Genomic DNA, 27261 nt, shown 5'->3' with positions numbered 1-27261 from the left:
AGCTGAAAGCCAAAACTACACTACACTATACTCTGGGTGACTCTTTTTATCTGTGAACAGTTGTGTTTGATATTATGTGGCTTTAAAATAGAACAAATGACTATGAAAATAAGTTTATTCAACCTTACTTTTTTTTTTTTTAAAGATTTTATTATTTATTTATTTGACAGAGAGAGAGAGATCACAAGTAGACAGAGAGGCAGGCAGAGAGAGAGAGGAGAAAGCAGGCTCCATGCTGAGCAGAGAGCCCGATGTGGGACTCGATCCCAGGACCCTGGGATCATGACCTGAGCCGAAGGCAGCGGCTTTAACCCACTGAGCCACCCAGGTGCCCCTCAATCTTACTTTTTAAGAAATTTAAGTTGCTATGGCAACCGTGTGCTAATCCTCTGAATGAAGAATTAATTATGTTGATTTATTTGGTACTAATTTTGTCACAAAGTTTTAAGATTGTACAATGTTTGAGCCTTAGTACTCTGCCTCTTTGGAAAGATAGTTAACTATATTTGTGTTTTATTTTATATCGTGCCCCTTTTGAAAGATGTTCTAGTTAAGTCTGCAGCTGATTTGCATTTTATTTGCCTGTTGCATTGGTCCTTTGCAACCTCACATCCAACCAGACTGGCAAAGATGTTGATACAACGGCGGGAGACAGGGACCAGTGTTAACTGCTTGAGTGGGACCTTATTGTATAGCTGTTCTCTTTACTCGTGAGTAGTTTTGACTTATGAAGACTTTACCTCCGAGACCTTGGGGTAACTGTGGAGACCTGAATGATGAATACCCAGACCACAAGAATCCCCATGTGTGGAAGACATTTCTTGCATTTAATCTTACCCTTAGCTTTTTTTTTTTTAAGATTTTATTTATTTATTTGACAGACAGAGATCACAAGTAGCTAGAGAGGCAGGCAGAGAGAGAGGAGGAAGCAGGCTCCCTGCTCAGCAGAGAGCCTGATGCGGGACTCGATCCCAGGATCCTGAGATCATGACCTGAGCCGAAGGCATAGGCTTAACCCTCCGAGCCACCCAGGTGCCCGTTACTTTTATTTTATTATTATTTACCCTTAGCTTACCCTTACCCTTAGCTTTTATTTTATTATTATTTTTTCCTTTTTTGCTTAGATCCCTTCAGCTTTTTTTTTTATTCTTTTGTATTTATAAGGAGTTTCCTCAAATATTTTGTAAGATGAGGCAGGATATATATAAGCAAACAGAAAAAAACACTGACGACTCCACTTTTTCATTACCCCCAAATTTGTTCTTTTTGGAATTGGCCATGTTAGGGGGGATAAATCTGTGAGCTTTCCTTCAGGCACTGATGAAAGTTGAGTGGCTGAGGTAACCTTCCCTGAAGTCTGACTTCTACCCTACCTCAGAGATCATTTTCTTCCACCCAGTGAGCCAGAAAGCAGTAAGTCAAGACTTGTGGACACGGCTTGGCTTTCTGGGGCCACAGCTCATTAGGATGGTCTGTAGCATGTCACTGGGTAACTTCCTGCCCCGGAAACGTCCCTCCAAAGGAAGGACAGTCTCCTGTTTCACTTATAAATCAAGTTAACTCCTATTCTTTGACTTTAAGAAAATAACCTCCCTCTTCCTCCTGGCAAATTTCTTTCCCTTGGTCTCTGTCGTTGCTCACACATGATTCTTGCGGTGGGAAGAGTCAGAAAAGTATTAAACTTATTAAATAAAACTACCAAACCCTGAAATTCAGGAAACACACTTGTACGGAGTCCTTGCGATGTGTAAGGACGCTTCCGTGTGTTCGTTCGTGGGATCCTCACACTAACTGCGTGGTGAGTCTTCTTGTTCTCGTATTTAGGCTGAAGAAATGGATGCTCAGAGATGGTGTGTATCTTGCCCAAGATCACCCAGTGTTGGAAGAGAGATTCATGCCACGTTGGTCTAACCGTAGAAAGCTCAGTCTTTGTAGACTACACTGCCCAACCTCCACCTCTCTTAGGCCTTCCATCGAGGTTATGAACTTTGAAAGGGAAATAATATACTTCCTATTTTGAAAATAACAAAAGAAGGTGATTATAAAACTTTAATAGTAAGTGTTGTATATGTATCCCAATTTAAAAATAAAATCACGAGATTTTCCCAGTTGATCATTTAAGTGTGAGAAACACACATTTCTATTTCTTTTTTTTTTTAAACTTTATTTGTCAGAGAGAGAGAGAGACGCAGGCAGAGGGAGGAGCACTGATCAGGGAGTCCGATGTGGGACTCGATCCCGCAATCCTGGGATCGTGACCTGCAGATGCTTAACCAACTGACTGAGCCACCCAGGCATCTCTATATTTCCATTCATAAGCACTGTAGTAACGTAAATGCACAGCAAGCAACATTACATACATTTTATATACGAGAGACTCATCTGGGGCCCTGCCGTTAAAAAGGGCCAGAGTCGGGATCCGAACACAGGATTCCTGACTCCTAATCTAGGGTTCTTTCTTCCACTACAACATACACCATTTTGTGAGTCAAAAAAGGAATTTCCAGCAGTATAACCCTAATGCTTTGGGGTCAAATGAGAAGCTGGTAGGGGAATGGAGAGCTCACATCTGTACCTTCATGTCACTCCGTACAACTCATGGGAATGTTTGTTTTGTTGAAAGTCTAGCACTTAAAGTGTGATCATGGATTCCAGGGGATGCTTGTTAGTTTCCTAGGACCTAAGGGCCAGATGCCGTTCCTGGGTGGAACTTTTATTGATTTGACTTTATTTCATTATTCCCAATTGACACATAGTTTAGAACCAAGAATGCCCACCGGGCTGTGAGGAACGATAATCCCCAGTGAATAAAAAGCAATACTCAAATGCTTTGCTTTAGAGATTCTTAATCTGCTTTTTTTTTTTTTAAAGATTTATTTTTTTGACAGATAGAGATTACAAGCAGGCAGAGAGGCAGGCAGAGAGAGAGAGAGAGGAGGAAGCAGGCTCCCAGCCAAGCAGAGAGCCCGATGCGGGGCTCGATCCCAGGACCCTGGGATCATGACCTGAGCCGAATGCAGAGGCTTTAACCCGCTGAGCCACCCAGGCGCCCCTTAATCTGTTTTTTTATCTGCTTTTTATCCTTCTGCATTTTGCTTATTGCTTTAGTACAGTTTTTGTATTAAAACTGCACAAAACAGCCAACCCACTGTCCCACTGTATCGACTGCGAATTATTCAATCACCCCTTCCTTCCACACTTGTCCCTTGTTGTCACCCAGGAATGAAAGTAGTCAGGAAAGGAAGAAGAAAAAAAAGTCATTCAAGAATTTAGACAGTACAATGCAAGTGAACTCCAGTCGTGGGAGACTCGTACGGGGTGAGCTCAGTGTTATAACTCCAGACGAAACTGGGCGAACGTGGATGTCCTTCCGTGCTCAGTCTCCCTTGACGGGGTCCTCTCCCTGCCCCCGCAGCGGGCTCTGCCAGCTGATTCTCCCAGGGAAGCTGTGACCTCCACTGAGCAGAGCTCATATAAAGCTTCAGAGCTCTTAGCATCTCAGAAAGAGAAGGGTCAGAATGCAGAAGTACCGGGTGTCGGATTTCTTGGGCACTTGAAAGGTTTAACAGACAAGAAAAGAGCTAGTTTAGGGACAAAGATCCCGGGGGATTCTCAGAGGCAGCAGGGGGAGAGTGCGGGCTCTCAAGTCAGAATCTCGAATTCCAGACCCAGCTGCGTTGTTTTCGGACTTTGCAACCTTGAGCAAGTCAGTCATTGGACTCTGAGCCTTCATGTTCCCATTTCTATGAAAAGGAGATTGTAATACTTTCCTGAGTCTTTGTGACTTTTAAGGTAGGAAGTCGAGAGGTAAGGGGGCCAAATCCAGCAGGTCCTTGGCGCACGGATGGGGAGGACTTTGGTTTCTACTCTGAGCGTGACAAGTAGAGTCCTGCTAAGAGGTGCGACCTGATCTCATGGAAATTGTAGCAGGGTCCCTAGGTTATCCTCAGCATGCTTGTAGTTATGGTAAAGCGGAAGCCAATGACAGGGCTGGGGAAGCAGAGACACAGGGCATGTGAGTGTGGAGGGCATAAGCCCCAGAGAAGCAGAACATAGGACCAAGCCACAGATGGTTAGCGCTGCTTTTCTTCATTTAAACTGGGCTAGAGGGGTCGAGGGAGAGGGAGGGAGAAGGGCCTGGCCTCCTGCCCCTCCACTCACCACATCCCGCTGCCAATCTCGCCGCTCCTGCCTCCATGCCTATCCATGTTTCCATCACGGCACGCACCATCTAGCCTCCAATTTCTCTCTTTAAAACTCAGCTTCCTCGCATTTGTTCAGCAGATGCTTGTCAATCACCTATTATGTGAAGGCGCTCTGTTAGGTGCTAAATTTGCAGCAACCCAAAAGATTATAAACATTTCAGGGTGCCTGGGTGGCTCAGTCATTAAACATCTGCCTCGGCTCAGGTCATGATCCCAGGATGCTGGGATCGAGCCCCGGCATCCGGCTCCCTGCTCAACGGGGAGCCTGCTTCCCCCTCTCCCACTCCCTTTGCTTGTGTTCCCTCTTTCCCTGTGTCTCTCTCTGTCAAATAAATAAATAAAATCTTAAAAAAAAAGATTAGAAATAGTTCAAAAGCCAATCCCTCACAGGGTCATCAAAGAAAAATCAATGCAATCCTATAGGTGTAGATACATTTAGGAACTGAGAGGGAAAAAGGTATGCTAATTTTCTGGGGGGTCTACTTGCCTTCTCCCAAGTTTGTCAGCTTAGGGATTTCCCACCAGCTGTACATGGTGTATTATCTGAAGTCATTTACCCTGTTGACAATCACATTCTTGGAATAAGTAAATTCTCTGCAGGTGAAATTGGACAAACAATGCCAGTGACCTCTTTAGCCGCTCAAGTATTAGTCCAAAGGTTTAAAATAATAAGCTTCATTTTTCACTCAGTCTTGTTGACAGACAGTATCAGCAGGGCTCGGAGCTGGAAGAAGTATAATCCTCTTTGAGGAATAGTTCAGGAAAATGATTGTTAAGCCTTTTGTAAATATTTCTCTAAAGTCGTAACAGTGATTTCAGATAAACTGTGTGAATAATTGACATAAACTTAAGAGTTTCGCATTTCGTGAGCCTCGGAAAGTTGAAGTCAATTATGTCATTGCCAGCGCATCCGCCAAAGTACCTCAGTATCTCAATTTATCGTCTGTGATGGCAAGTGGAGACAAGAGTAGAGATTAAGGTCACTCACAGCTTGTTTTAGCCAACAGTCCCAACTTCCGTGGCAACCATGTCTATTACCGGAGTGGTTGACAAACAGGGTATCCGCGGACGGTAATGCTACCACGCAGGAAGTTGCCCAAAGGGTCAGTAAGAGCAAAGGAGGAAGAGGGGGATGTGGGGGTCCTGTGTGTCCACAAACCGATAGAGCGAGCCCTTAATCTGGTTAGCTACAAAGGTTGACCAGGCGTCTACACTTCCTGTCCCGCTGGGTCCATTCAGGCTTCACTTGGGCCTTCCACTCTACCTTTTCGAGTCCAGCCCCTGGATGTATCCTAGCACAGAGCAAACTTCCCGGGGCTGCTCTGATTCCCTAGAAATTATCTGACCTCCCAGAGAGAGTTTTTTTATGGATGAATTCAAGCACCCGAAGAAAACAAGAAATCCAGCCTTGTTTTCATTAACATAGGCTCTCTGACCTACCCAGTGCAATGTGTATGCTGTTTAATATAAAGGCATGAAATGAATTAAAAATACATTAGAATAGAAGCTCAGTAAGGGAGAGAATACAGTTGGTTTCCCTCACTGACAGTTACCCAGTCCTAGAACAGCGCCTGACACACGGTAGATGCTCGAAAGATATTTGTGGGTAAGTGAAGGAATGAGTTTGTTCACTAAGCTTCTGATCTCAAGGAGTTTAAAACCTAGAAGAAGGTGGGGCGCCTGGGTGGCTCAGTGGGTTAAAGCCTCTGCCTTCGGCTCAGGTCATGATCCCAGGGTCCTGGGATCGAGCCCCGCATCGGGCTCTCTGCTCCGCAGGGAGCCTGCTTCTTCCTCTCTCTGCCTGCCTCTCTGCCTAGTTGTGATTTCTCTCTGTCAAAAAAAACAAAAAAACAAAAAAAACAAAAAACCTAGAAGAAGGCAGAGGTCATAATCAGAAATCCCGCCAGCAAAGGCAATGATTTTGGGTTGTTTTAAGACAAGTAGAAATCACTTAGAGGAGAGAGAGATTGAGAGAGAGCAAGTCTGTCTGGGTTGATGAGAAGTTTTGTGATGAAGGAGGGGTCTTTGAGGGGGAAAGGAGGAAGAGGAAAAGAGAAATGGAGAATGCAGGATGGGGACTTATGTAAAAGATTAGTGTTTGATTTCAAAGACCTAAAAGTCATCTCTGGTAATAATTAAAAGCCCCAAGACATCAGGAACCAGGAAGAAAGAACATGGAGAAATTTGAGAAATCAAAATATAAGAGCATTAAGATATAGTAGGTGCCCAACTAATGTTTGGTAAACAAATACCACTCCAAAACCTCATCCCAGCCCCCACTTTTTCCAACTTTATAAATAATTGAATCAATTGACTTTTTAAATGTAAACATGTTAAGCCTCGAAGTTCTGTTCGCAGTGAAGAGATTATGAGAAACTGCAGATACAAAAGATTATCGGAGTGGTTGGTGGGAACAGTGAACACCAGTGAAACTCTAGGACATTCATCATAATGTTTGCTTTCACTAAACCCATCACAAGACAGATACAACATAAAATATACAAGTGAGCTTTCTTGTCTTTTTTTATATAAAAATTAATTCCTTTTTTATATAAGAAATCATTCATTTCCGACGCCTTATTTCATTCTCATTTTGTTGAAAGTGTCGGCAAATGATGCAGAGAGGGTTCAGTTCCGCAGACTGTAGCTGGGGCAGGACCGTGTCTGTAGCTCTCTTCATTGAACACACAGCCCTCGCTCCACACCTGGCACTCAGTAGACGCTCCCCAATACTTGTTGATGAACCAGTATTTCTGGGGGGCTCTATGTGCAGAGCTCTGGGGGGCAAAGACGACACAAGATGGAGTCACGGCTCCCGGCTCTGACGAGTTCAGAGCCCAGCCTGGGGGTGGGCGGCCGGCGGGCCGGGAGCAGGCACGGACAGACACGGCTCTGCCGGAAGCCAGCAGCTGAAGTAGAATCAACCTAGTACCCAGCTGGATACCATGTCGCAACTTATGTGTTATGTTATTATCAGATTCTGTAAAAATAGGGAAAGTGTTACTTCTTAAAGTATAAATTGCAGGGGTGAGGGGATGGGGTGGCCTTGATGAGAAGTCTGGAAAAGCTTAAAGGACACGGGTAGAAATTGGAGGTGACCTTCCCCAATCACATGCCGTGTGCCAGGCTGAAGCACTTCCCTTGCCTACTCAGTAGACGATGAGCTCAGTCCTCCAGCGATCTCTGTGGAAAGCTCTGTTTTCTAACAGAAGAGGAAACTGAGGAACAGTGAGGTGAAAGGAAGTCACCCAGCCAGTGACAGCCAGACGGTCTGGTTCCAGAGCACCGGCTCTTAACACACTGGCTTCCTGGGGTTTGCATAAGTGGTCCAAGGTGCTACGGGTGTGGGAGCAACCCAGGTAGAAGGAGACCCCGAGCTGTGGGGGTAGAGGCCCTGTGGTTAGACGGTGCCCAGTGTGTTTGGGGAAAAGCGCATTTATAGAAGGTTGGCAGGGAGCATCAGTAGGATGAGAAGGGGAGAAACGCAGGATCAGTAGGGAATGGCTTAAGTACACCACGTTATGTTCACACCAAGACGTTATAGTAGAATAGTTAAGGAATGGAAAGACCTTCATGACATAGGATTTCTGAAAACAGAAGCTGTCACGTTCTAAATCTTACCAGAGGCCAGGAACGGTGTCACCCAGTTCATGTGGCTTATCTCATCCATCCCCACAGCAGCTCTGTGGGGCAGGTACGACTGTCCCTCATCTGTCATCACAGATGATGAGTCTGAGTTTAGACCACGTACCTGACTTCCCCTTACTCATGTCCTCTGTGTCACTCCTCAAACTCAGAACCACCGTTTAAGTAAAATAGAAGCTAGCAAGGGCCAAACTTACAAATTCATTATAGGAATTTGGTCCATTTTATATATTTTTAAGACCTATTGAAGGTTTTTGAAAATGTGAGCAATTCTAGTGTGTAATTATTGAGAAAAGAGAAAATATGGGTCAGGTTTTGTTCTTGTGGTTTTTGTTTTTGTTTTATTTTTTCCCTTTTTATTCTCATTCATCATCATTGACATTCCACAAACATCCATCGGCATAGGACAGCGGGACTGAGGATTAATTTGTTCTGTTGGTTTCCAAAACACATCATCAAGTTCTAATACACTGTAATCAGTATTTGTTTGTTACGTTTAGATTGCTTCACCACTGCTACCCTATGCACCAGAGGAGCAAGGGTTCCTTACTTATAGCCTTAGCACCTAGAACAATTTCTGGTGTGAAGCAAGTATTGAATCACTTTGTTGAATGGATTATAATTTTTCAATAGGCTTTATTTCTTATGCAGTTTCAGGTTCACAGCAAAATTGAGTGGAGTAGAGAAAGTTCCCATATGTCCCCTGACTCCCCTCCCTTGGATAGAGTCCCCCATTACCAATATCCTTCACTAGAGTACAACATCTGTTACAGACAAGGAAACTATATTGACTCATCATTATCCTCCAAAGTTCGTAGTTACATGAGGGTTCACTCTTGGTGTTATACAGTCTACGGTGTAAAGTCCCGTATCTAGCCTTCTGCTCTCACGCAGTATAGTTTCACTGCCCTAGACTTATTCATCCCTCTCTCCCCCCTAACCCGGGCGGCCACTGATATCTCTACTGTTTCCATAGTTTTTCCTTTCGGGAATGTCACGTAGCTGGACTTAGGCTGTAAGTAGCCTCTCACGTTCACTTCTTTCACTTAGGAATATGCCTTTACGTTTCCTCCGTGTCTTTCCATGGCTTGAAAGCTCATTTCCTCTTAGTGCTGAAGAATCCTGTATTGTCTAGATATACCACAGTTTCCTTATCCAGTGAATTATAATTTTAGACCAAAAAGTGAGACAAGAAGAACTCAGCTTGTAAAGTCATTAAACAGTTGCTCTGAGTGGACTTTGGGAGTTGGAGCTGTGAAGGGCGGGTGGTGAGCGGAATGGCATAGAGGGTCGTGGATGGAAAGTGAGATCCTTCACCCCTTCAGCTAATGTTTCTGAGCACGCTCTGAGGGCAGGCAGGGTGCTGGGTGCTTGAGGGCGTGGAAAACAGGAGGCAGTCCCTGCCTTCTCCCCACCATACCCTCGGGTTGTCTGCCAGTGGGGCGTGGTCATAACCGGTCCGTCGGGCTCTGCAGACATCCAGTGGGGCCTGGAGCAGCTTACCCAGGGCTCTCTCCTCTCTCTGAGCAGATCGAAGAAGGGGGCAAAGCGGACTTGGTGAGCTCCAGACTGCGGGCCGGGGACGAGGTGGTGCACATCAACGAGGTTGTGCTGAGCAGCTCCCGGAGGGAGGCCGTTTCCCTGGTGAAAGGATCCTACAAGACCCTCAGGCTGGTGGTACGCAGGTAGGCTGTGCGGTGCCTCCACTCTCCCTCCGACACCAGCAAACCAACCCCCCTCTCCCCCCTGCTCCATGTCCTGGGAACAGCTGGGATCAGTAACTTGTTCTCTAAATCTCCCTGTGTGGATCCTTCTGCCTCCCCACCTCCCCGCTGCCCTGCCCTGGTTTTTCCCCTATCCTTCCTGCGGCATGTGAGGAGGAGGTTGAGTGAAGACGTTTCAGACACCACTTTCTTTTGAAACGCTGGCTTTCCCAGCGGGTATTGGGCTTGGCATGGCTCTGCCTCACGGTACTTTCTGAATTTCTGGGTGTAATGAAAAGCGACTGATCCCAGATGTGGTCGGAGCTCTGTGAAGCCTTGTCTCCTTGCGGAACTAGAGGAAGCAGTTGGCTTGGGGCTAAGGTGGCATTCCACTAGCCTCACCTACACCGCAGCAGCAGCAGCAGCGGTCATCCAGACAAGCACATTCCTTCTTTTGTTTGCTTTGTCTTGTTTTCCTGGTGGTGACCCTGGTAGCTCTTGGAAAAGGTTTGGGTTGTGATTGGGTGTAATGCCTCAAGTGGCTGATGTCCTACTCCCGGGGAAACCTGCATCCTGGCAGAGGAAATTATTTATAAAAAGGGTAAAGGAGGGGCACCTGGATGGCTCGGTGGGGTAAAGCCTCTGCCTTCGGCTCAGGTCATGGTCTCAGGGTCCTGGGATCGAGCCCCGGTCGTGCTCTTTGCTCAGCAGGGAGCCTGTTTCCTTCTCTCTCTGCCTGCCTCTCTGCCTGGTTGTGATCTCTGTCTGTCAAATAAATAAAATCTTTTTTTAAAAAAAGCGTAAAGGAGTTAAAAAACATTTTTTTAGCACTGTTACAAACCAAGCACTGCTCCGGTATTTTCCATGTGCTAGCTCATTTAAGCTCACAAGAATCTGGAGAGATCGCTATCGCGTCCCCACTTACAGGCAAGAGGCTGCCGAAATGGCTGAAGGTAGCAGAGCTGGTAAGTGGAAGGACCAGAAGAGAATGTAGATATGCTTGGTTCCGCTTCATCCGCCACTTGAGAGTCATTACCTTGACCTACTAAGCCCTAGGCCTGCACAATTTTCTTATTTAGATATTTCTTCACTAATCAGGTTTTGGCTGCCTTACATGGCAACTAAATGTTATAACATTTGAGAATGTTCACGTTGGCTAGAACTCCCCTAGAGGGAGTCATCCATCAAGCCATGCTATTTTCAGGATATGAAAATAGCGTGATTTTTTCATCACTCATAAGAAACTCTCTTATGGGACCATCACTCCTACATTCATGCATTCCTCAAACTTTCCCGAGTGAGCCCTTGCTGAGGGGACCTCAGCTCCTCCCAACCACAAAAACACAGCCCTCGGTGTGGTCTTACCACGTCCCCAGGCTCTGGAGACTCTCCTCAGTGTTGGGCTGTGTCTGGCTTGTCTTCAGAACTGTCTAGCCACACGCTGCTTCTCTGGTGGTCAGGGATGGAGAGTGGCTTGAAACAGAGAGTTCGATCGGGCCCAGATCCAGAGCTGATCTCATTCCAGGGTTGTCTAGCTGTGTGACCTTGGGCAACTTACCTAACCTCACTGAAGATTGTTTCCTCATCTTTAAATATCTACTTTACAGGGTGACTGGAAAGATGAGATGAAATCCTGTACATCTTCCTGGTAGCTACTTGGTAACAATAGGAGCTGCTTTTCTTGATATATTATCCGCCAGCTCTAGGCACAGGCCCATTCCTTATGGGCCACGATTTGACTAGAGCGAATAGTCGTCCTAAACATAGTGGTTGATTTCTCAAGCAGGTGTGTAGGAAGTCACAGAACTACGAGGCCTATTCCCTGTGTACAAAAGAGTGCTGAAGTTTTTGGACTCGCTTTGGCGTTGGCAGCCGAAGCCCGACTTTAGAACACTGGCATTTATCTGTTGGCGGAGGGATAGTGGAGTTTGTACTCGCGATTTGTTTTGATGGGCCTCTAGTGGTAGATTGGCTTCTGGAGAGGACGCCTCTGTTTCTGGCCATGACAAGTAGTCATGCTGGCCTTCTGTCCTGCCTTCCAGCTGATGATGGCATAAGATCTGAATCGCTTCTAGCAGAACAGGAGACAGTCCCGGGGTGGACGTCTGGCCTTGTCATTTGCAAGTTGTGTGACCTTGGACCTCTCTAAGCCTCAATTTTTTCATTTATAAAATAGAAATAATAATTCTTACCACAAAAGGGCATTATATGGATTTAATGAACAAAGAACAAGGACACAGTAGACGTGTAATATTTGATCATTATTATTCTGGATTGGGTTAGAGGGGCACGTGGCAACACGGAGGAGTACTGCCATTGGGCCAAAAGTGCTGATGGCCTGATTGTCAAGATGCTGATGGCCTGGTTGTCAAGAGATGCTCCTCTCCACCACGATCCCTCCCTTATTCCCTTGGTGAATTTACTATCATTAAGGGGCTGGTCCCCAAGCTTACTGGCACAGAACTAGTCATGACAGTGCCCAGGAGCTCATGAAATTTAGGAATGTTCACTTACATTACCCAAACCCACAAAAAATTGAAGGGTACTTGCCATAATGTCAATGTACGCACTCATTTTGATAAAGGTGACTCTGAATGGAACAGGTATCCCAAGTGGTCCAAGAAGCAGTGTACCTTACCTGACAGGAAAACTAAGTAAGAAGTCTGATGATAATGAGGTCAGGTTGTGCCTGGTGACCTCCTTCAGAGGGAAGGGAGTGGGGCTGAGGCCCCACTCTGAAGGCCAGTTGGCCCCGTTTCCACTAGGGACACATCTGCCTGGTGGCCCAGATGCTCTGGTGAGTGGGGACTCTTTCCCCTCCTGAGGGCAGGGAGTCCTGCTGCCTAAGCCATACTCTCCAGTCTTGTTTCTTCCCTGTGTGGGCCCCCCCCCACCCTGCACCATATCCCCTTTCTGATTGACACATTCTTTCTTTAGATATGCTAATGTGATCGATAAGGTTATTGAAGAGTCCTTGCTGTCCCTGCTTTTGGTGTGGGAAACATTTTGCCTCTAAGATGCCTTTTGAATATGTCTTACCTCATCTATTATGTGTTGATTTTTATAGTGGAACTCTCGGAGTTTGAGGAAAAGGAGGCTGTCTTTACTTCTCACACCGACTGAGAGATGGGGATTATAAACTTGCCTTGGTAGACAAGGATGGACATTTGTCCCTGACCTTTCAGAGAACTGGGTAGAAGCAAGCCCTTTTGCTCTGGATTAATCTGGCTTTGTATTGAGTAGAGCTGTTTTCTTGAGAAGTCTTGTCTTTCTACCTAGGCCCACGTCAGGTCCTGAGATTTCTTTTCCTTCTACTTTTTTGTTTGTTTGACAGAGAGAGAGAGGCACAGCAGGGGGAGTAGGACTAGGTCCCAAGACCCTGGGATCAAGACCTGAGCTAAAGGCAGATGTTTAAAGACTGAGCCACAGAGGCGCCCCTCCTTTCCTCCTACTTATTCATGATACAGTGACTTGTGTATTTCACTCGTTAATCTTCTTTTTTTCCCTAAGTGATCTCTGTATTTAAAAAAAAAAAACAAACTTGAGGTGGCTTCCTGGAAACATAACTGGAGGGTCTGTTTTCCAGAGAAATCATTTGTGTAGTGAAAATTTACATTTCAGCGGCTCTAGGTATACCCGCCTCCCCCCGACCCCATAAAGTTAGTTTTGGGAGGGTGAGGGCAACACCGCCCATCCATCATTAAAAATGCCAAGAACGTAGAGCAGGGAAGTGTTTGTATAAGTTTTGAGGGCGTCTTACCCAGTGACCAAAAACAATCAAAAGTAGAAACACTTTCTTTAAAGGCGACAGTGACAAGAGAAATGCAGAGTGTCAAGTGAGCTGCGGGTCAAAGACCTTACGAGATCTGCTGACCCATGAAGAAGGCAGAGCTGAGTCCTCCAGGAAGAGGGAGTGAAGGGGCAGTGTGCCCGCTGCGGGAGCAGAGAATGTGGGATGTTGGATGCTGGGTATACAGAGAGGGAAGGTCTACCGTTAGTGATGGATGAATGGAGAAGAATGATAAAATAAGAAGTAGCCGAAGAAAAGACCTTCCAAAAGGAAAACGAACATCTTCTAGCTAAAGGAAACTTGAAGAAGGAAAACCTTTGTGGAATGCAAGGATGGTACCATGGATTTAAATCAGGAAAACAGACATGTACACAATTAAGAGTCAATACTCCAAACTCTAACATCAGTAGAGACTTTATCTGGCAGCTACGTGTGAAATACAAGTCTTAGATGCAAGTAACTGTTAAAATGGAAACAAAGGAAAAGGTCTTTAAGTTTCACATTCCTGAGGGTGATGCCAGGTGCTTTTAACACAGGGACTACACCCTGTTGTTTGCAAATAACCTCAAATTTAAATGAAAAAAAAAAAAAAAGAAGAAGTGACAGTTTCACTTCAGTATAGACTATTAGGGTTAATTGCTGGGTGTTCATCTAAACTCCTGTTCTTGGGGCGCCTGGGTGGCTCAGTGGGTGAAGCCTCTGCCTTCGGCTCAGGTCATGATCCCAGGGTCCTGGGATGGAGCCCCGCATCGGCCTCTCTGCTCATCAGGGAGCCTGCTTCCCCCCTCTCTCTCTGCCTGCCTCTACCTACTTGTGATCTCTGTCTGTCAAATACATAAATAAAATCTTTAAAAATAAATAAATAAATAAACTCCTGTTCTTGCCCTGAGCTAGGACTTGGATGTCCATCTTGAACTGGGTAATCAGAATGGCATTGTGACGGATGGAGCTGTAATCCCAATTCTGCTCACCCCCACAACCCCCATTTTTCTTGGCAAATCCAACCTCCCGACATTTGGCATCAAGATGTTATTTTGCCCAGAATCATCCTATTGCTAAACTTGGTATCAATGGTTTGTTGGCCGGTGTAGCTAAGAAAAGTTCTGGGGTGTGTTTCATGGTGTTTTATCTTTGTTTTGCAAGGCTCATCATGTAGGGCCCCCCGCAGCCACACCAAAGTCAGATTCCATTCTTTATGGGAGAGACTGCCTGGTTTGAGGCTGCCTGGACATGAAGTCTGATGGCTTTAGTACTAGCTCGGCGACCCGGGGCAGGTCATTCAATCTATCTGAGGACGGTGAGAATTAAACGAGAAATTCATATATACAGCATGGTGATGAGTTCTCCTAAAAATGTAATGCATATTTGTTAAGCAAGTAACCTCTGTGAGAAGTCTACTTTAATCTCTAGAACACAGCGTACGATTGGAGGGCCCAGTTGATGGGAGGACTGTGGGTGGGAAACGGTCTTTCTGGGCCGTGTTCCAATTCAGAACAGTCTGCAGAGGGTGTTGGAAAGTGAGTCCCTTTTTTAGAATGAAATCTTACTCCTAAAGCTTCCCAGCATTTGTGCAAATTTGATATATCATTTCCCTTTCCCATTCACTTATTCTGAGTTGACAGTGTTGGAAGGGAACGTGTATTTTTGTTTTAATTTAATTTTTTAATTTTAATTTGACTGTGTGTGAGAAAGAAGCAGGAGGTGATCACATTTTCTGGGAAAAGAGAGACCGAAGAGAAAGGGGGGGGTGATTAGTGAAGTCATTAGTAATGAGTAAGCATCTGCCCAACATATGGGAACTGCCGTGTGTAGTGGGGCCGAAGTGAGCCTCTAGGTTTTGTCACTTTCTGGTCTTTGGCTCTGTCTGGGGGAAGAAATGAGAGTCCTGCGTCCATAGACGGGGAGTGACTTGCTCAAGGCCAAGTGCTCATAGCCTAAGTGAGAACCTCGTTCTCTGAGAATACAGGTCTTGGGGCCTCTTAGCACTTCAAGTCGTGAACTAATGTTTCTACTCACTGCCTTCTCCGTTTAGAAATATGTGTGATGCTTAAAAAAAAAAAAAAAAAAAATACAAAAAAACCCAAAACTAGAAAAACCCCAAAACTAGAAAAATCCCTTAAACTGATTTTTAACTCATCCAGGGGAAATTATCAAATGAAGAAGTGATTCCCACTGACCTTGAACTTCCCTTGGGGGTTCACAGCACATGCCTGTCACTGCTTTGTGCCTCCAGCTGACCTGACGGTCCTCATCAGCCTCTGGAAATAAAACTATTTGTTGCTTTATGATTGCTTCCTCCCTCTAACGAAAAGGGCAATGAAATTAAGTTTACCGCCACCGTCAGGCTCACACTCCCCGCAAAAACCCATCCCACATATCTGAGGGTTGGCAGAACGGTTCTTTTTATAAACGGATGACATTATTGGAATGGAATGGGGGGGTGGCTCACACATTTGCTACTGTGACTTTTTTATGTCTAGGTTGAGTTGTGAGACTACAGCTCACTTAGGATTTGCAAATCAGTGATGTCAAAAGAAGTATCTGGTAATGAACAGAATGCATTTTAAGGCCCCTTTAAAAGCCTTAATAGCACGAATTTAAGTATTAGTGCTATTAACTTTTAATTTAAAAAAAAGGATTTTGCAAATCAGTTGTTTTCAACTCATGGTTACAGCTTATAAAAGAAAATAATTTCTTGGATATTATCGCTATCCACTCCTTACCTCCCCCAAACTATCCCATCTCTGCTCTCTTCCCTACCACCTGCCGGAGTCCATTCCCTTAAAAAGCATCTATATTCTTAAAGCAACTTACTCTGATTAACCACCTGGTGTCCCTTTTGAACTATTTTAAAGCAGTTTAAAGAGAGAATTTATTAAGAGCTTTACAGAGTAAACTGAACAGAACTCCCTATTGTCAAAGCAACAAAGTGTGAATGGTAGGTTGAACTTTTCTGGAGCATAAAAAGCGTCTGTTTTTTCCTTATAAACTGACGATCTCTAAACCAGATTATGCCAGCACCAAGGTGCCAGTGCTTAGATATGAAATGGTAAGCCACATGCCCAAGGGGCTCCTGTCATTGGGATTCCAACCCCATCTCTGCTGTGGTCCGACCGTGGTATCCTGGGCACAAATCAATCTCTCTGAGACTATGTTTCTTCTTAAAATGGAAAACAGTGATATTATCTTCCCTGCTCGGTTGCTATAAGGATGAAATAAGACAGTGTGTTTGCAAATGGTTTACTGTGATAAAATTTTAAACCACGATTCCTTGAGGAGTATGTATTGTATTATCTTAGCTCATGAAAATGTACCCGACTGCATCCTCCTTTAGTAGTTCTATTTCGTGCACACACTTATTTGCACAAATGAGAACATATGAGTTTTAAGGTTTCTGATTATATCGATTTTGCTAAAAGGAAATTTCGTTCTAAAGGGCAGTATCAAAGAGGGTCAAGTTCAGAATGGGATTTTTTTTTTTTTTTTTTTTTTTTTGAGACCACCTTTTGTTCTGATTCTGAAACAAGCCGTAGCTCATTGGTGGGAGGCTGAGCTACCGAAGAGGACCGTCAGGCTGCGGACTGGCTTTCGCCTCCTGGTGAAACTTCGCTCCGTGGACTTAATTGCTTGGCGTATACCGGCACACGTGGCACAGGCCGAGCGTGATTGGAAAACGTAACGTTCTTTACACAGCACAGAGTGTGGCCTTTGGGAAAATTTTGCCACAGGAGAACTCTCCCATGGGCAGGTGGTAGTTGAGGACCATTGGAAGCAACGACCTTGGAGAGACAATTGAGAAACTGTTCCTGAAGCTCCAGGGACTCGCCTGTTGCGTAACACACGGGGCTTCCCTCGCCTCACCTGGACGCAGAAGCCGAACGAGAAAGATTTGTGTAAGTCCCGTGAACTGCCTCTCAAGATATAAAAAGGGACTGCGGGCTATGCGGGGGGGGCCGAGTCCTCCCGCAGGTGCCGGAAGCGGGTCTGTGACACCTGTGCCCTGTGAGGGACGCACGGAGCCAGAGCGGCCCGAGGACGGCAGGCAGTAGCGCCCTGGTGACTTCCGTGTTGGAAGCTTGTCCCGTCTCCTTCTGTATCTCCCAGCTGCACATGCCCCCTAACGCTCGCGATGACCGTCTTGTCCTTGTCGTCCCTGCCCCACCCCGTTGCCCCTCACCCATCCCTCACCTGCCCTAGGCAATGCGGAATTTGAGCAAAGGGGAGGCGCATGGCCGGGATGGGAGTGCAGACCCCAGGCTGGAATCCGGTTTGCAACCCAGCCGGGGCCCTGCTGAGACTTCCCACATGGGGAATCAGTATAAATTGAGAACTGCGGGAACTCACCCCTTAGACATTTTTTTCCACTTGAGCAACTGGTGGCGAGGAAGGCAAGGAGCCAGCTGCGATGGCCTTCGAGCCCCAGAAACTGTTCCGAGAGGCCTGGCATCGCGGGAATTCACTCAGTATGCTGTGAGGGGGTATTTCAACCCTGCTGGGACCACACTCAGGCCGGTTTGGGCTCCCCTGGAGTCCTCGTCTTGAATGTCACTGTCTAGAAGTCTCGTATCTGATTTCCTAACCAGTTGCTCCTGCCCATGGAAAATTCATGGAACACATTATTGGGTTTCCTGAGAGGTATGCCATGAGGCTCCCCTACTGCTATGAGAAAGGGACATATTTTTCTGCTGCCATGATGCTAACCACTATTTTTATTCAGGGGGTTACATACACTCACTGGCTATGCGGTGAGTGCTGGCCCGCGTGCAAAGGAAGGCTGCGCTGTCTCCCAGCGAAGGGGCCTTGATGATGAAAGCCCCGGTTTCATTCTTGGGATAACACGGTTTAACTTCGAACAAATGTATTGCAAGCAGGAGTCACCCCTCCAAGCCCAGCCATTAAAGAATGGCCCGCAAATATCTGAGCCTTTACAAGGGATATGAAGTCTGAGCACTGACGTCGCTCAGAAGTTACGCCGGCATCCTCTCCCCTGGCCCCAAACGTGGGCACACCAGCTTGAACAGATGTGTTTGGATGATTCTGATTTAGAATATGAACCAAACCTGTTTCATTCTGCACCCTCGAATCGAAATGGCCTCGAGCTGCGGCTTCTCCAACGTGGCTACCCACTGGGATTTATGGAGGAAGTTAAAAACAGACCAGCCAACGCGGGGGTCCCATCTCCCGAGTTCTGATTCCGTTGGTAGACGGTGTAACCTGCCAGTGGGCACTTTTAAAGCTGCTTGGGTGATTCTGTCATGCAGTAAAGTTTGAGAACCACTGGTCAGAGCCGTAAATCAAGGTGATACAGGGAAGCCACGCGGAGGTAGGAACTAAGAGGCAGAAGAAAGACTTGCAGAGGGGATGGGGATATTACGGTAGAAGCCGGAGGAGAGCCAGGAAGGCAAACCAGGAGAGGCAGGGAGCAGGCCAGAGCCTTGTTCGTGGCAGGGAAAACCACAGAGCAGACACAAAGACACCTGCTTCAGAGAAGTCAGGACTGCCTAGGACCCCCCCAGGCCTGCTGGAGAAGAGCTGCCCCGCCCCCGCTCCCCACACCCAGTGGCTCCCGCTCGGGCATTTCTGGGAGGCCTGTTTCTCATTATTGCTATATGGAGGCAGAATTTTGTGAAAAGCTCATTAAGAAATGTTGCTACTGATAAGGGGTGTGGGCAGGGGAGGGGTTGTCGGTGGGCATCGCTTGGTCTGCACTGCCCCCCACCTCCCCCCCTCCGCCCGAATGTCTGTGACCTGAGCTGTTACCAGCTGCCGTTGCATCGGGAGTTCATGGTCGCCAGCAGGTGCGGGGGCCACCCAGCTGTTCTGAGCGGGTAAAACCACACCCACCTTGCCTCAGTCGGCGCGTTCCCTCTGCATGTCATTTCTGGCCGGTGCCCCCGGGAAACAAGCTGTGAAAGATGGCTTGCTCAATGCCATTGAACTTACTCATGCGACGTGAAGACAATGTCAAGAGGTCCTAGATTGGAACAAGCACGTGAGCGGCTGTCTGTCCTCGCGGTGTATTCACGTCCTTTGTCAGTCCTGGTGTTTAAAAAATCACACCTCGGGAGCACCTGGGTGGCTCAGTGGGTTAAGCCACTGCCTTTGGCTCGGGTCATGATCTCAGGGTCCTGGGATCGCGCCCCGCATCGGGCTCTCTGCTCAGCGGGGAGCCTGCGTCCTCCTCTCTCTGCCTGTCTCTCTGCCTACTTGTGATCTCTGTCCGTCAAATAAATAAATAAAATCTTAAAAAAAAAAAAGTCATATCTCATAAAGCCACAGCACAAGTCCCAGACTTCTTGGGAGGGAGGGGTAGAGAAATGGTTTCGGGAGAGAACGGTTAAATGCCGCCCGCTGTTCAAGACACTGCGCATGTCCTCAGTGGAAAATCAGAGCTTGGGATGTCCTGACGGTTTTGCCCTGTTCTGGACAATTCCACGATTTTTACTGTCCACTTTTCTTCTAGATTATGTATTTTTGAGTCTTACTTAATGATAATGGCTCTAAGATCACAGGTGTCCTACTAGAGTCCTGAGAGGAAGCTTCCAATACAGGTCTGGAAGCATCCAGAGCCCTGTGCAGACCCTTAGCCTTCCGAAGGCAGAGAAAGCGGCCGGGTCTGGCTCTGGCTGAGTCGAGACGACCCCTAAGCTTCTTTTTCTTTGACCACCGCGAATTAAAGTGGTGACCCCAACTATGTATTTGGTACCATCGGTCTCCTGATTCTGTTGCGTCTGGGGTCCTCGCATGTGACAGCTTTGAAGACCCTCGTGAGTCCCGAGTAAAATGACGCCTCTAAGACCAGCCTCTCTGCGCCTTTGCCTCTCGGTCCTAAAACGTTGGTTCAGTTGCCTCGTGGGACCAGAGGCCTGCTCTCTCCTCACCAGCTGCGGGGCTGCTTCTTTGCATGGTCGACCCTTGCGCAACACAGGGTCGAACTGCTCAGGTCCACTCACTCACACGTGGATTTTTTCCAATAAAAACAGTACAATGTTATATGTATTTTCCTGAGGATTCCCGTATTTCTTTTCTCTAGCTTACTTTATTGTAACAATACAGTTTCTAATACATGTACAAAATACATCAATACGCTGCTATCAGTAAGGCTTCCGTTCGACCATAGGCTCTGAGCTATTAAGTAGTTATGTTCTGGGGGAGTCAAACATTATACGCAGATTTTTGTGCGGGGGTGGGACACCCCTAAGCCCTGTGTTGTTTAGGGGACCCCTGAACAACAGTTTGCCAGTGCATTTGAGAAACGCAATTTTCCACTCCCCCTTGTGCTGGTGTCAAACTCGTGTCGCTGTTTGCTTCGTGGGTAGGGGCTGGGAAATTATCCCGGGGGGACGGGTGCTCGGTGAGTGAGCTTATTGTTTAGGTAGGAAGGTCGCTATATTGTTTTCATGAACACTGTGGTTCGAGGGAGCATTTTAAAAGGATTCCTTGGAATGTTTCTTTAAAGGGGTCTCTTGGGAATCAGCCATTGTTCTCCATTGCTGGTACAGAAGCGGGGGGGCCCCCAGAGCAAGGCCTGGGTGCCTCAGTCTTTCATGACTTTAGCTTGGGGGCGAGACATTGTCAAACCCTTTCGTCTTCACCTGCATAGCTTAAAGGAGCAAGGGGCGAAACAGTCATTGTTTTGTCACTAGCGGTTGCATGTTAAGTTTTTAAAAAATACACTTTAATTTAAAAAAATGAACATTTTTTATCCATTATACCCTTTTGACTTGCTCCCTGAGTTCCTTTAGGTATTTGCTCAAATGCCATCCTTCCCCGTGCAGCCCACTGAAACCCGCAGCAGCCCCTTCCCTGCTGTATCCCCAACACTCCTTGTTTTGTTTTGGTTTTTCCTACCGAGGAGACATACACTCACATCTGCTTTCCTTCATTAGGAAAGAAACTCCAAACCGGTAGGCATTCCGTTCGGTGTCCCAGTGCCCGGAATGGCTCCTGGCCCATGACATGTGCTCACTGAGTCGCTGTGAGATGAAAACAAAGCTATGCCCAGTAGCCGCTGGGTGGTGATCGGCTCTTCCTAAACCAGCCCGGGGTGGGGGAGGGCGCGCCCGCTCTGCAACAAGCTGGCCAAGTGATTAGAAGGTCCACTGAGGCACGTAGCCCGCCCTGCTCAGAGGTGTGCCACGGTCTTCCCCTGGCTGGGTTGGGGCATTCCTATGGATCCTTCCTTGTCTCTTTGGCCCACAGAAACCCCCCAAGATGGGATCCGTGTCAATTTCCTCGAAACGAAAGGCCCGCTTCATGCCTCTTCTTTCTCAGGATGTACAAGCAAAATTCAAAATTCAGATTTCCAGCTTGAGACACTGGGGATGGTTCTCCTCTTTACTTTGTCACAAATATTTTGGAGCACAACCCAAAGGCACAGAAATGTTCCAAAACAGCAATAGGGTGCGGCTGGCCTTCTTTCCAAGGGCATAGCAGCTTGTAGCTGTTTCTAAAAATAGAGCTTTCTGGTCCAGGTCACTAGGCAGGAATGGCCTCGCGTCACTCTGTTTACACAGTTTCACAGCGCACACCTTCGTAACAACGGCACTGACTTGGTGAGGCCTGAGGATCCACATCGGCCTGCGGGAACTTGCAGTGAGTAGATCCCAGAAGGGCAGCCCGCTGGCGTTGCACACTGAGCCGCGTCCCCACTGAGACCAGCGGTGCTTGCATGAAGGGCCCGTTCAACCTTTGCTCCTTGGTTTCTCATCCCCTTTCCATCACTGTCTCAAAGTCAGGGCAGAGGTCAAAAACTCCAGGTCCTTCTGCGAGATACTAACAAACAGATAGATAAATTCACATTCAGGAATTTAAGACCCACTGTGTTTTGCTTCATTCTGTTTCATCGGTCTAGCATTGTTTCCTCTTTGCGAGTGTGTGTTTCCAAGGCATTGTTTAGTGGAAAAAAAAATTTTTTTAAAGATTTTATTTATTTATTTGACAGGCAGAGATCACAAGTAGGCAGAGAGGCAGGCAGAGAGAGAGGAGAAAGCAGGCTCCCTGCTGAGCAGACAGCCCAATGCAGAGCTTGATCCCAGGACCTTGAGATCATGACCTGAGCTGAAGGCAGAGGTTTTAACCCACTGAGCCACCCAGGCACCCTGCAAATTTAATTTTGAGGCCTTTCGATAAAATGTTCTGACTTATGCTTGACTTTTTCAGAACAGCCCTCCAATAGGAAGAGGCCTTTTCTTTTTGTGTTATAGGTCATGGACACCCCTGTCCTGTCCCCTAAATGCAGACAATGTGGGTAGTATTAGAATCATTTTCTTAGGACTAACATTCTAACATTAAGAGGATAAAAGAGTGGGGACGCTTGATACTGAATTTACATGAGGCTGTTGAACTGGACCAACGGGGCAGTCACTTTTCTAAGATTCATAGTAGGTTCAGAAGAAGTGGCTTAATTCAGATCAAATGTAGGATTTTATCTCTAGGAATCAATTCGGTTTCATGAGTTCACCACTGCATTTAGATAAATAATTCTGGGGAGCTCTCACCTGTTGGCTTTAGGCATTCCAAGCATTTCATCCTCACATTTAATTCTTACAACAACCTCTGAAATAGGTGTTAGTTTTGTTATTGCTGTAGTCGGTGAGGAACCAGACTTTCCATAGCGCAGCTGGCCAGGGCAGGGCGGGGGGTGGGGGGGCACGTCTACGAAGTGTGGGTTTGAACCCCAGTCCATCGGACACAGAAGCCCAAACTTCCAAGTCAGTGGAAACTCAGAGGAGCTGGTTTTCTGTGACTGCTCAAACCCCCAAAACAGCATTGGTGACCACAGTTGGGTTCTGCCAGTGCTCCTATTTGTTTTGCTCTAAAGACAGTTACAGACCGGAGCCTTTTACTTTCCCTGCAGTGTTGACTCTCATTCCCTTAAATAAATTAACCCTCCCATCTTGTCGGACTTGTCATGAGCAAGTCCACGTGCCAATCAAAACAGAAACAGCAGAAACAGCACAGCAAGAAGGGAGAAGGGACTGAGGGTTTCGTGGTTATGGGGGAATCAGTACAGCCCGTCGTTCTCTATTTTCCCCAGAACAAAACAAAACACACCGAAGCCCTGGATCCCAGTCATGATTTGTTCTGTGGTTTGTCAGTGGTGGTGATAGTGGACGAAGGTAGAAATGTTGGAACATTCACGATTTTGTAAGAGAACGCTCAGAGTGTATCACTTCCCTCCCACATAGTAGATGCTCAATAAATGAAGCGGGGGTATAAGGGCTGGGTTTCTGAGGACTTTCCCACAGCCCCAGCAGCCCCCGTCCATTGCAGACTGACTCCACAGAGCCTGATCCAGCTTCCGGAGGAGAGGACTTTTCTCTGTGTGCCCTGTTCTTGCCGGCACCCTAATGAATCTCCCTGATTCTCTCCGCTTCAAGACCCCATCTGTCCCACATTTTGTCTCTCCTAGGAATTGTTCCTCCACACCTGTCTCTTTCCTGGGTGGTTCCTCAGTCAAACTTACCTTCCATCTCTTGCTTCCTCAGAACCTTGCTTGGGAGTGACTTCCTGAGCTCCAAAGACATGGCTAAGGACACCTGCAGTCTGTGGAGAACAATATAATCTCACACTAATAAAAGGGCAATAGTAACGCTAGGATTTGTACTAGTCGTGAAAACTAGTATTCACAAACTAGTATTCAAATTCATATTCATCAGTTTTGCAGGTCAACGATATGGTGTTTTATCTGAGACAAATGTGTGGGTCTTGGGTCATTAGGAGCCTCTGAGTCACGGGCAGACGGTGACCTCTAAAACGCTGAACTTGGCCATGTCAGCCCGCGTGGCTGGCCCAGCTCGGAGGTGTGGCCAGAGACGGTGGGCCCAGGAGATGAGGGTTAGGGATACACCAGGGTGAGGGATACCTCAGATATCCTGACGTGTAGTTGAAATGCCCCTTCCACGATTTAGCAAATCATCCGGCAGAGGTGTGGCGACAATCCAGATGTGACAATCATGTTCGAATATGGTGAAAAGAAAGCGGTTGGTATGTTTCAGGTATGGATTTGCCCCTTCGTAGGTTGTCCCCACGTGGGCACGCCCAGTAGTGGGTCACGTCGAAGGCTGACACATTGAGCAAATCCCAATACAGGATGTGCGTTCTAGTTGAATTTCAGATAACAATTTCTCCGGGAAAGTGCATCCCTGATTTTGTCTAACAATCCCGGTCACATGATAACTTAGATATATAGACGCGAACATGGGTTCTGTACTCTGAACCTAGTCTGGTCTTCCTCACTAACTCCCGCCTGCCGGGTAGCAGGGAAACAGAGCCATCTCGACCCCAGCCAGGTTAGAAGCGAGCCTGGTCTAATCGTCTGAATAGTCCCTTGAGGTAATTCTCAGTCTCTTAACATGCTTTGCTCCTGTTCTCAGATGTCCTTAGTCTCCACTGCCTGCCGCTTTGCCGGCATAGTGCTGGGAGGTCTGGGGCAGTGGTGAGAGCAGGTCCTTGAGGGCACTGTCCCGTGGTGTCTTGACTCTGTCCTTGGTCTCCCTTGTCATTGCTGGCACCCACTGCTGAGCTCGGTCACTGTCCAGGGTTGGCCTGGGTCATGCCCTTGGGGACCCCTAGCAGCCTCCCCCGGCAGATTCGGGCTCCCCCGGTCCCCCTCTCCCTTCAGACACGGTATCCGCAGAGTTGTCCATCTCAGCCACGCCTGGCCCGGGCCCTGCCCCAGGACCGTCGCACATCATCACGGCTGTTCTCTCCACGTCTGCTGGCATCTCGTGTGGACCAAAATCGAGATGGGCCAGGCCTGGCTCTCAGGACCTCTCCCTGAGTCTCAGAGGGAGTAACGCAGCCTAGATTCCCCGACTCCCTAAGTGTCCCTCGTTTACCACAGGCTTGTCCTCTTCTCCCTGAGGCCAGAGAGGTGAAGCCAGGCTTCTCCCTGAAAGCTTTGTCCTGTCACTGGCCGCTGCTCTTCCCCACGTTCCCACCTTTCCCCGGAATGACAAGGACCACGCTCGCTCACTACTCCTGCTCTGCTCTGTGCCTGCCTTCTTCTCTGACTGCACGCCGCCTGGCTTGGGTGGGACGGGCATTTTCCTTGCCCTATAGGACATATTTGCCATTGGAATCTTCCAGAAAGAACCCTGGATAGGTTACAGTGGTTCTCGAAAGAGCGGTCCCTGACTGGGAACTCCTGTGAAATGCAAATTCCTGGGCCCGACTCTAGGTACGACTCTACCGTGTCCGATATTCAGGGTTTGGGCCCCGCAGTGGGTGGTTTGGCAGCTTTCCAGGGGATTCTGCTGCGCCGTGAAGAATCCAGCCTTAAGGATGTCCGTGAATTTGCTCACTCCCTTGCTTATGGTTTCCAAGCCCGAAGTCTTACTAAACAGGCCACGTACGCCCTCTCCATCTAGTTGATTTATTAACTCGCTGGATACACTTGAAATGCTTTGCAGTCAAAAACAAGGAATTTGCAGCCTTAGGAAGGATGGAAATCCTGTGCCTGCTACCGCGTGGATGAACCTTGAGGACTTTATGGCAAATGAAACGAGCAGCCGTGAGAGATGGAATGCGGTCTGTTCCACTGATGGGAGGCACCGGAGTTGTCCAGTTCAGAGATCTGGAAAGTAGAATGGTGACTGCCGGGGCCGGGGGCTGGGGTGGGCGGCGTGCGTGGGCAGGCCGCGTTTTACGGCCATGGAGTCCCAGTTGAGTAAGATGAAGAGTCCTGAATATGGATGCTGGGATGTCCTTTATACCAGTGAACTCCATACTTAAAAATGGTTACGATGGGGGGCGCCTGGGTGGCTCAGACAGTTAAGTGTCTGCCTTCGGCTCAGGTCATGATCCCGGAGTCCTGGGTTCGAGCCCCACATCGGGCTCCTTGCTCAGCAGGAAGCCTGCTTCTCCCTCTCCCACTCCCCCTGCTTGTGTTCCCTCTCTCGCTGTCTCTCTCTCTGTCAAATAGATGAACAAAATCTTTGAAAAAAGATGGTTAAGATGGTAAATTTAATGTTGTGTATGTTTTACCACAATTAAAATTTTTGAATTCAAACTAAAATTTTAAAAATACCATGACTCAAGCAAAAATTTAAATCGTGAGTTAAAAATGGCTTCAGTGCCTAAACAACAGGTACTGATTTGAGGGAAGGCCAGGCGGCTGACTCGGCGGCTTGCCCGCGAACATAATCTTGGACCTTAGAGTTCAGGTGTAAATTTTGAAATAGACGCTCCTGGTACATTTGAGTATTTTATCAGGTTTTAATGCAGTTTCTGAGCTACCTAAAATACAAGGAGAAGCTGGTCAAATAGATCTGAGTCTAGAATTTCAACAGGGTAGTTGGTCTCCTTGTGGCTATTGAGATAAAAAGTAATATATGCTTGGAATTTTGGGATATCTCAGGCTAAAAAGCCTCGGGTATAGATGAACTCCTAGTGGGCTATATCCTTCTACCTGGAAGGCACTGGCAAGTCATCAGCTTCTTTCCAGCTGCCAGAAGGGTGAGCTACTGGGAAGGGTCTGGCAATTCACTGTCTGTTGGTTTGAATAGAAGCTGTCGTAGGTCCCTTTACTGTTCTCCTCTTCCAATCCCTTGGCTTTGGGTGGATAAGTCCGTCTTCCATACAGGCAGCAACAAGGGCTTGGTATTGGCAGAAGATGGGGCTTTAAACACCCGTCCATCTCCCGAAAATATGCTAGTCGCTCGCTCAGTAAAATAACATTCTTTACTATAAACAACTCGTGTTTTCTCCCTCTTGTTAAAAGACGAATGAAAGCATCTTGAGAGAACTGCCCCTGTCCCAGCGAGAACAACGGATCTGCTAGGCAGAGCACAGCTTCAAGACAAGTTCCCCAAAACTCCTTTCAATCCACTTGCCACCAGGAGGCCTCTCCTGTGGGGGATTCTGGAACCACTGCCGTCCTGGTCCCATCTCCATGCTCACCAGTCTCCTAAGA

General features: G+C 47.2%; 1 protein-coding gene across 1 annotated transcript in view; it reads left to right on the top strand.

Moving 5' to 3' along the window:
- The window catches only part of SHROOM3 (shroom family member 3), a 297082-nt gene that overhangs the window by 98604 nt on the left and 171217 nt on the right, over window positions 1-27261 (top strand). Inside the window, 1 exon segment of the mRNA XM_045997798.1 lies at window positions 9381-9535. Within this exon segment, the coding sequence (XP_045853754.1) occupies window positions 9381-9535 (155 nt within the window).

The sequence above is a fragment of the Meles meles genome, chromosome 2 (genome assembly GCF_922984935.1).
Source record: "Meles meles chromosome 2, mMelMel3.1 paternal haplotype, whole genome shotgun sequence".
Taxonomy (NCBI): Eukaryota; Metazoa; Chordata; class Mammalia; order Carnivora; family Mustelidae; genus Meles; species Meles meles.
The sequence above is the reverse complement of the archived record's forward strand: the minus strand, read 5'-3'. Positions and strand labels throughout refer to the sequence as shown.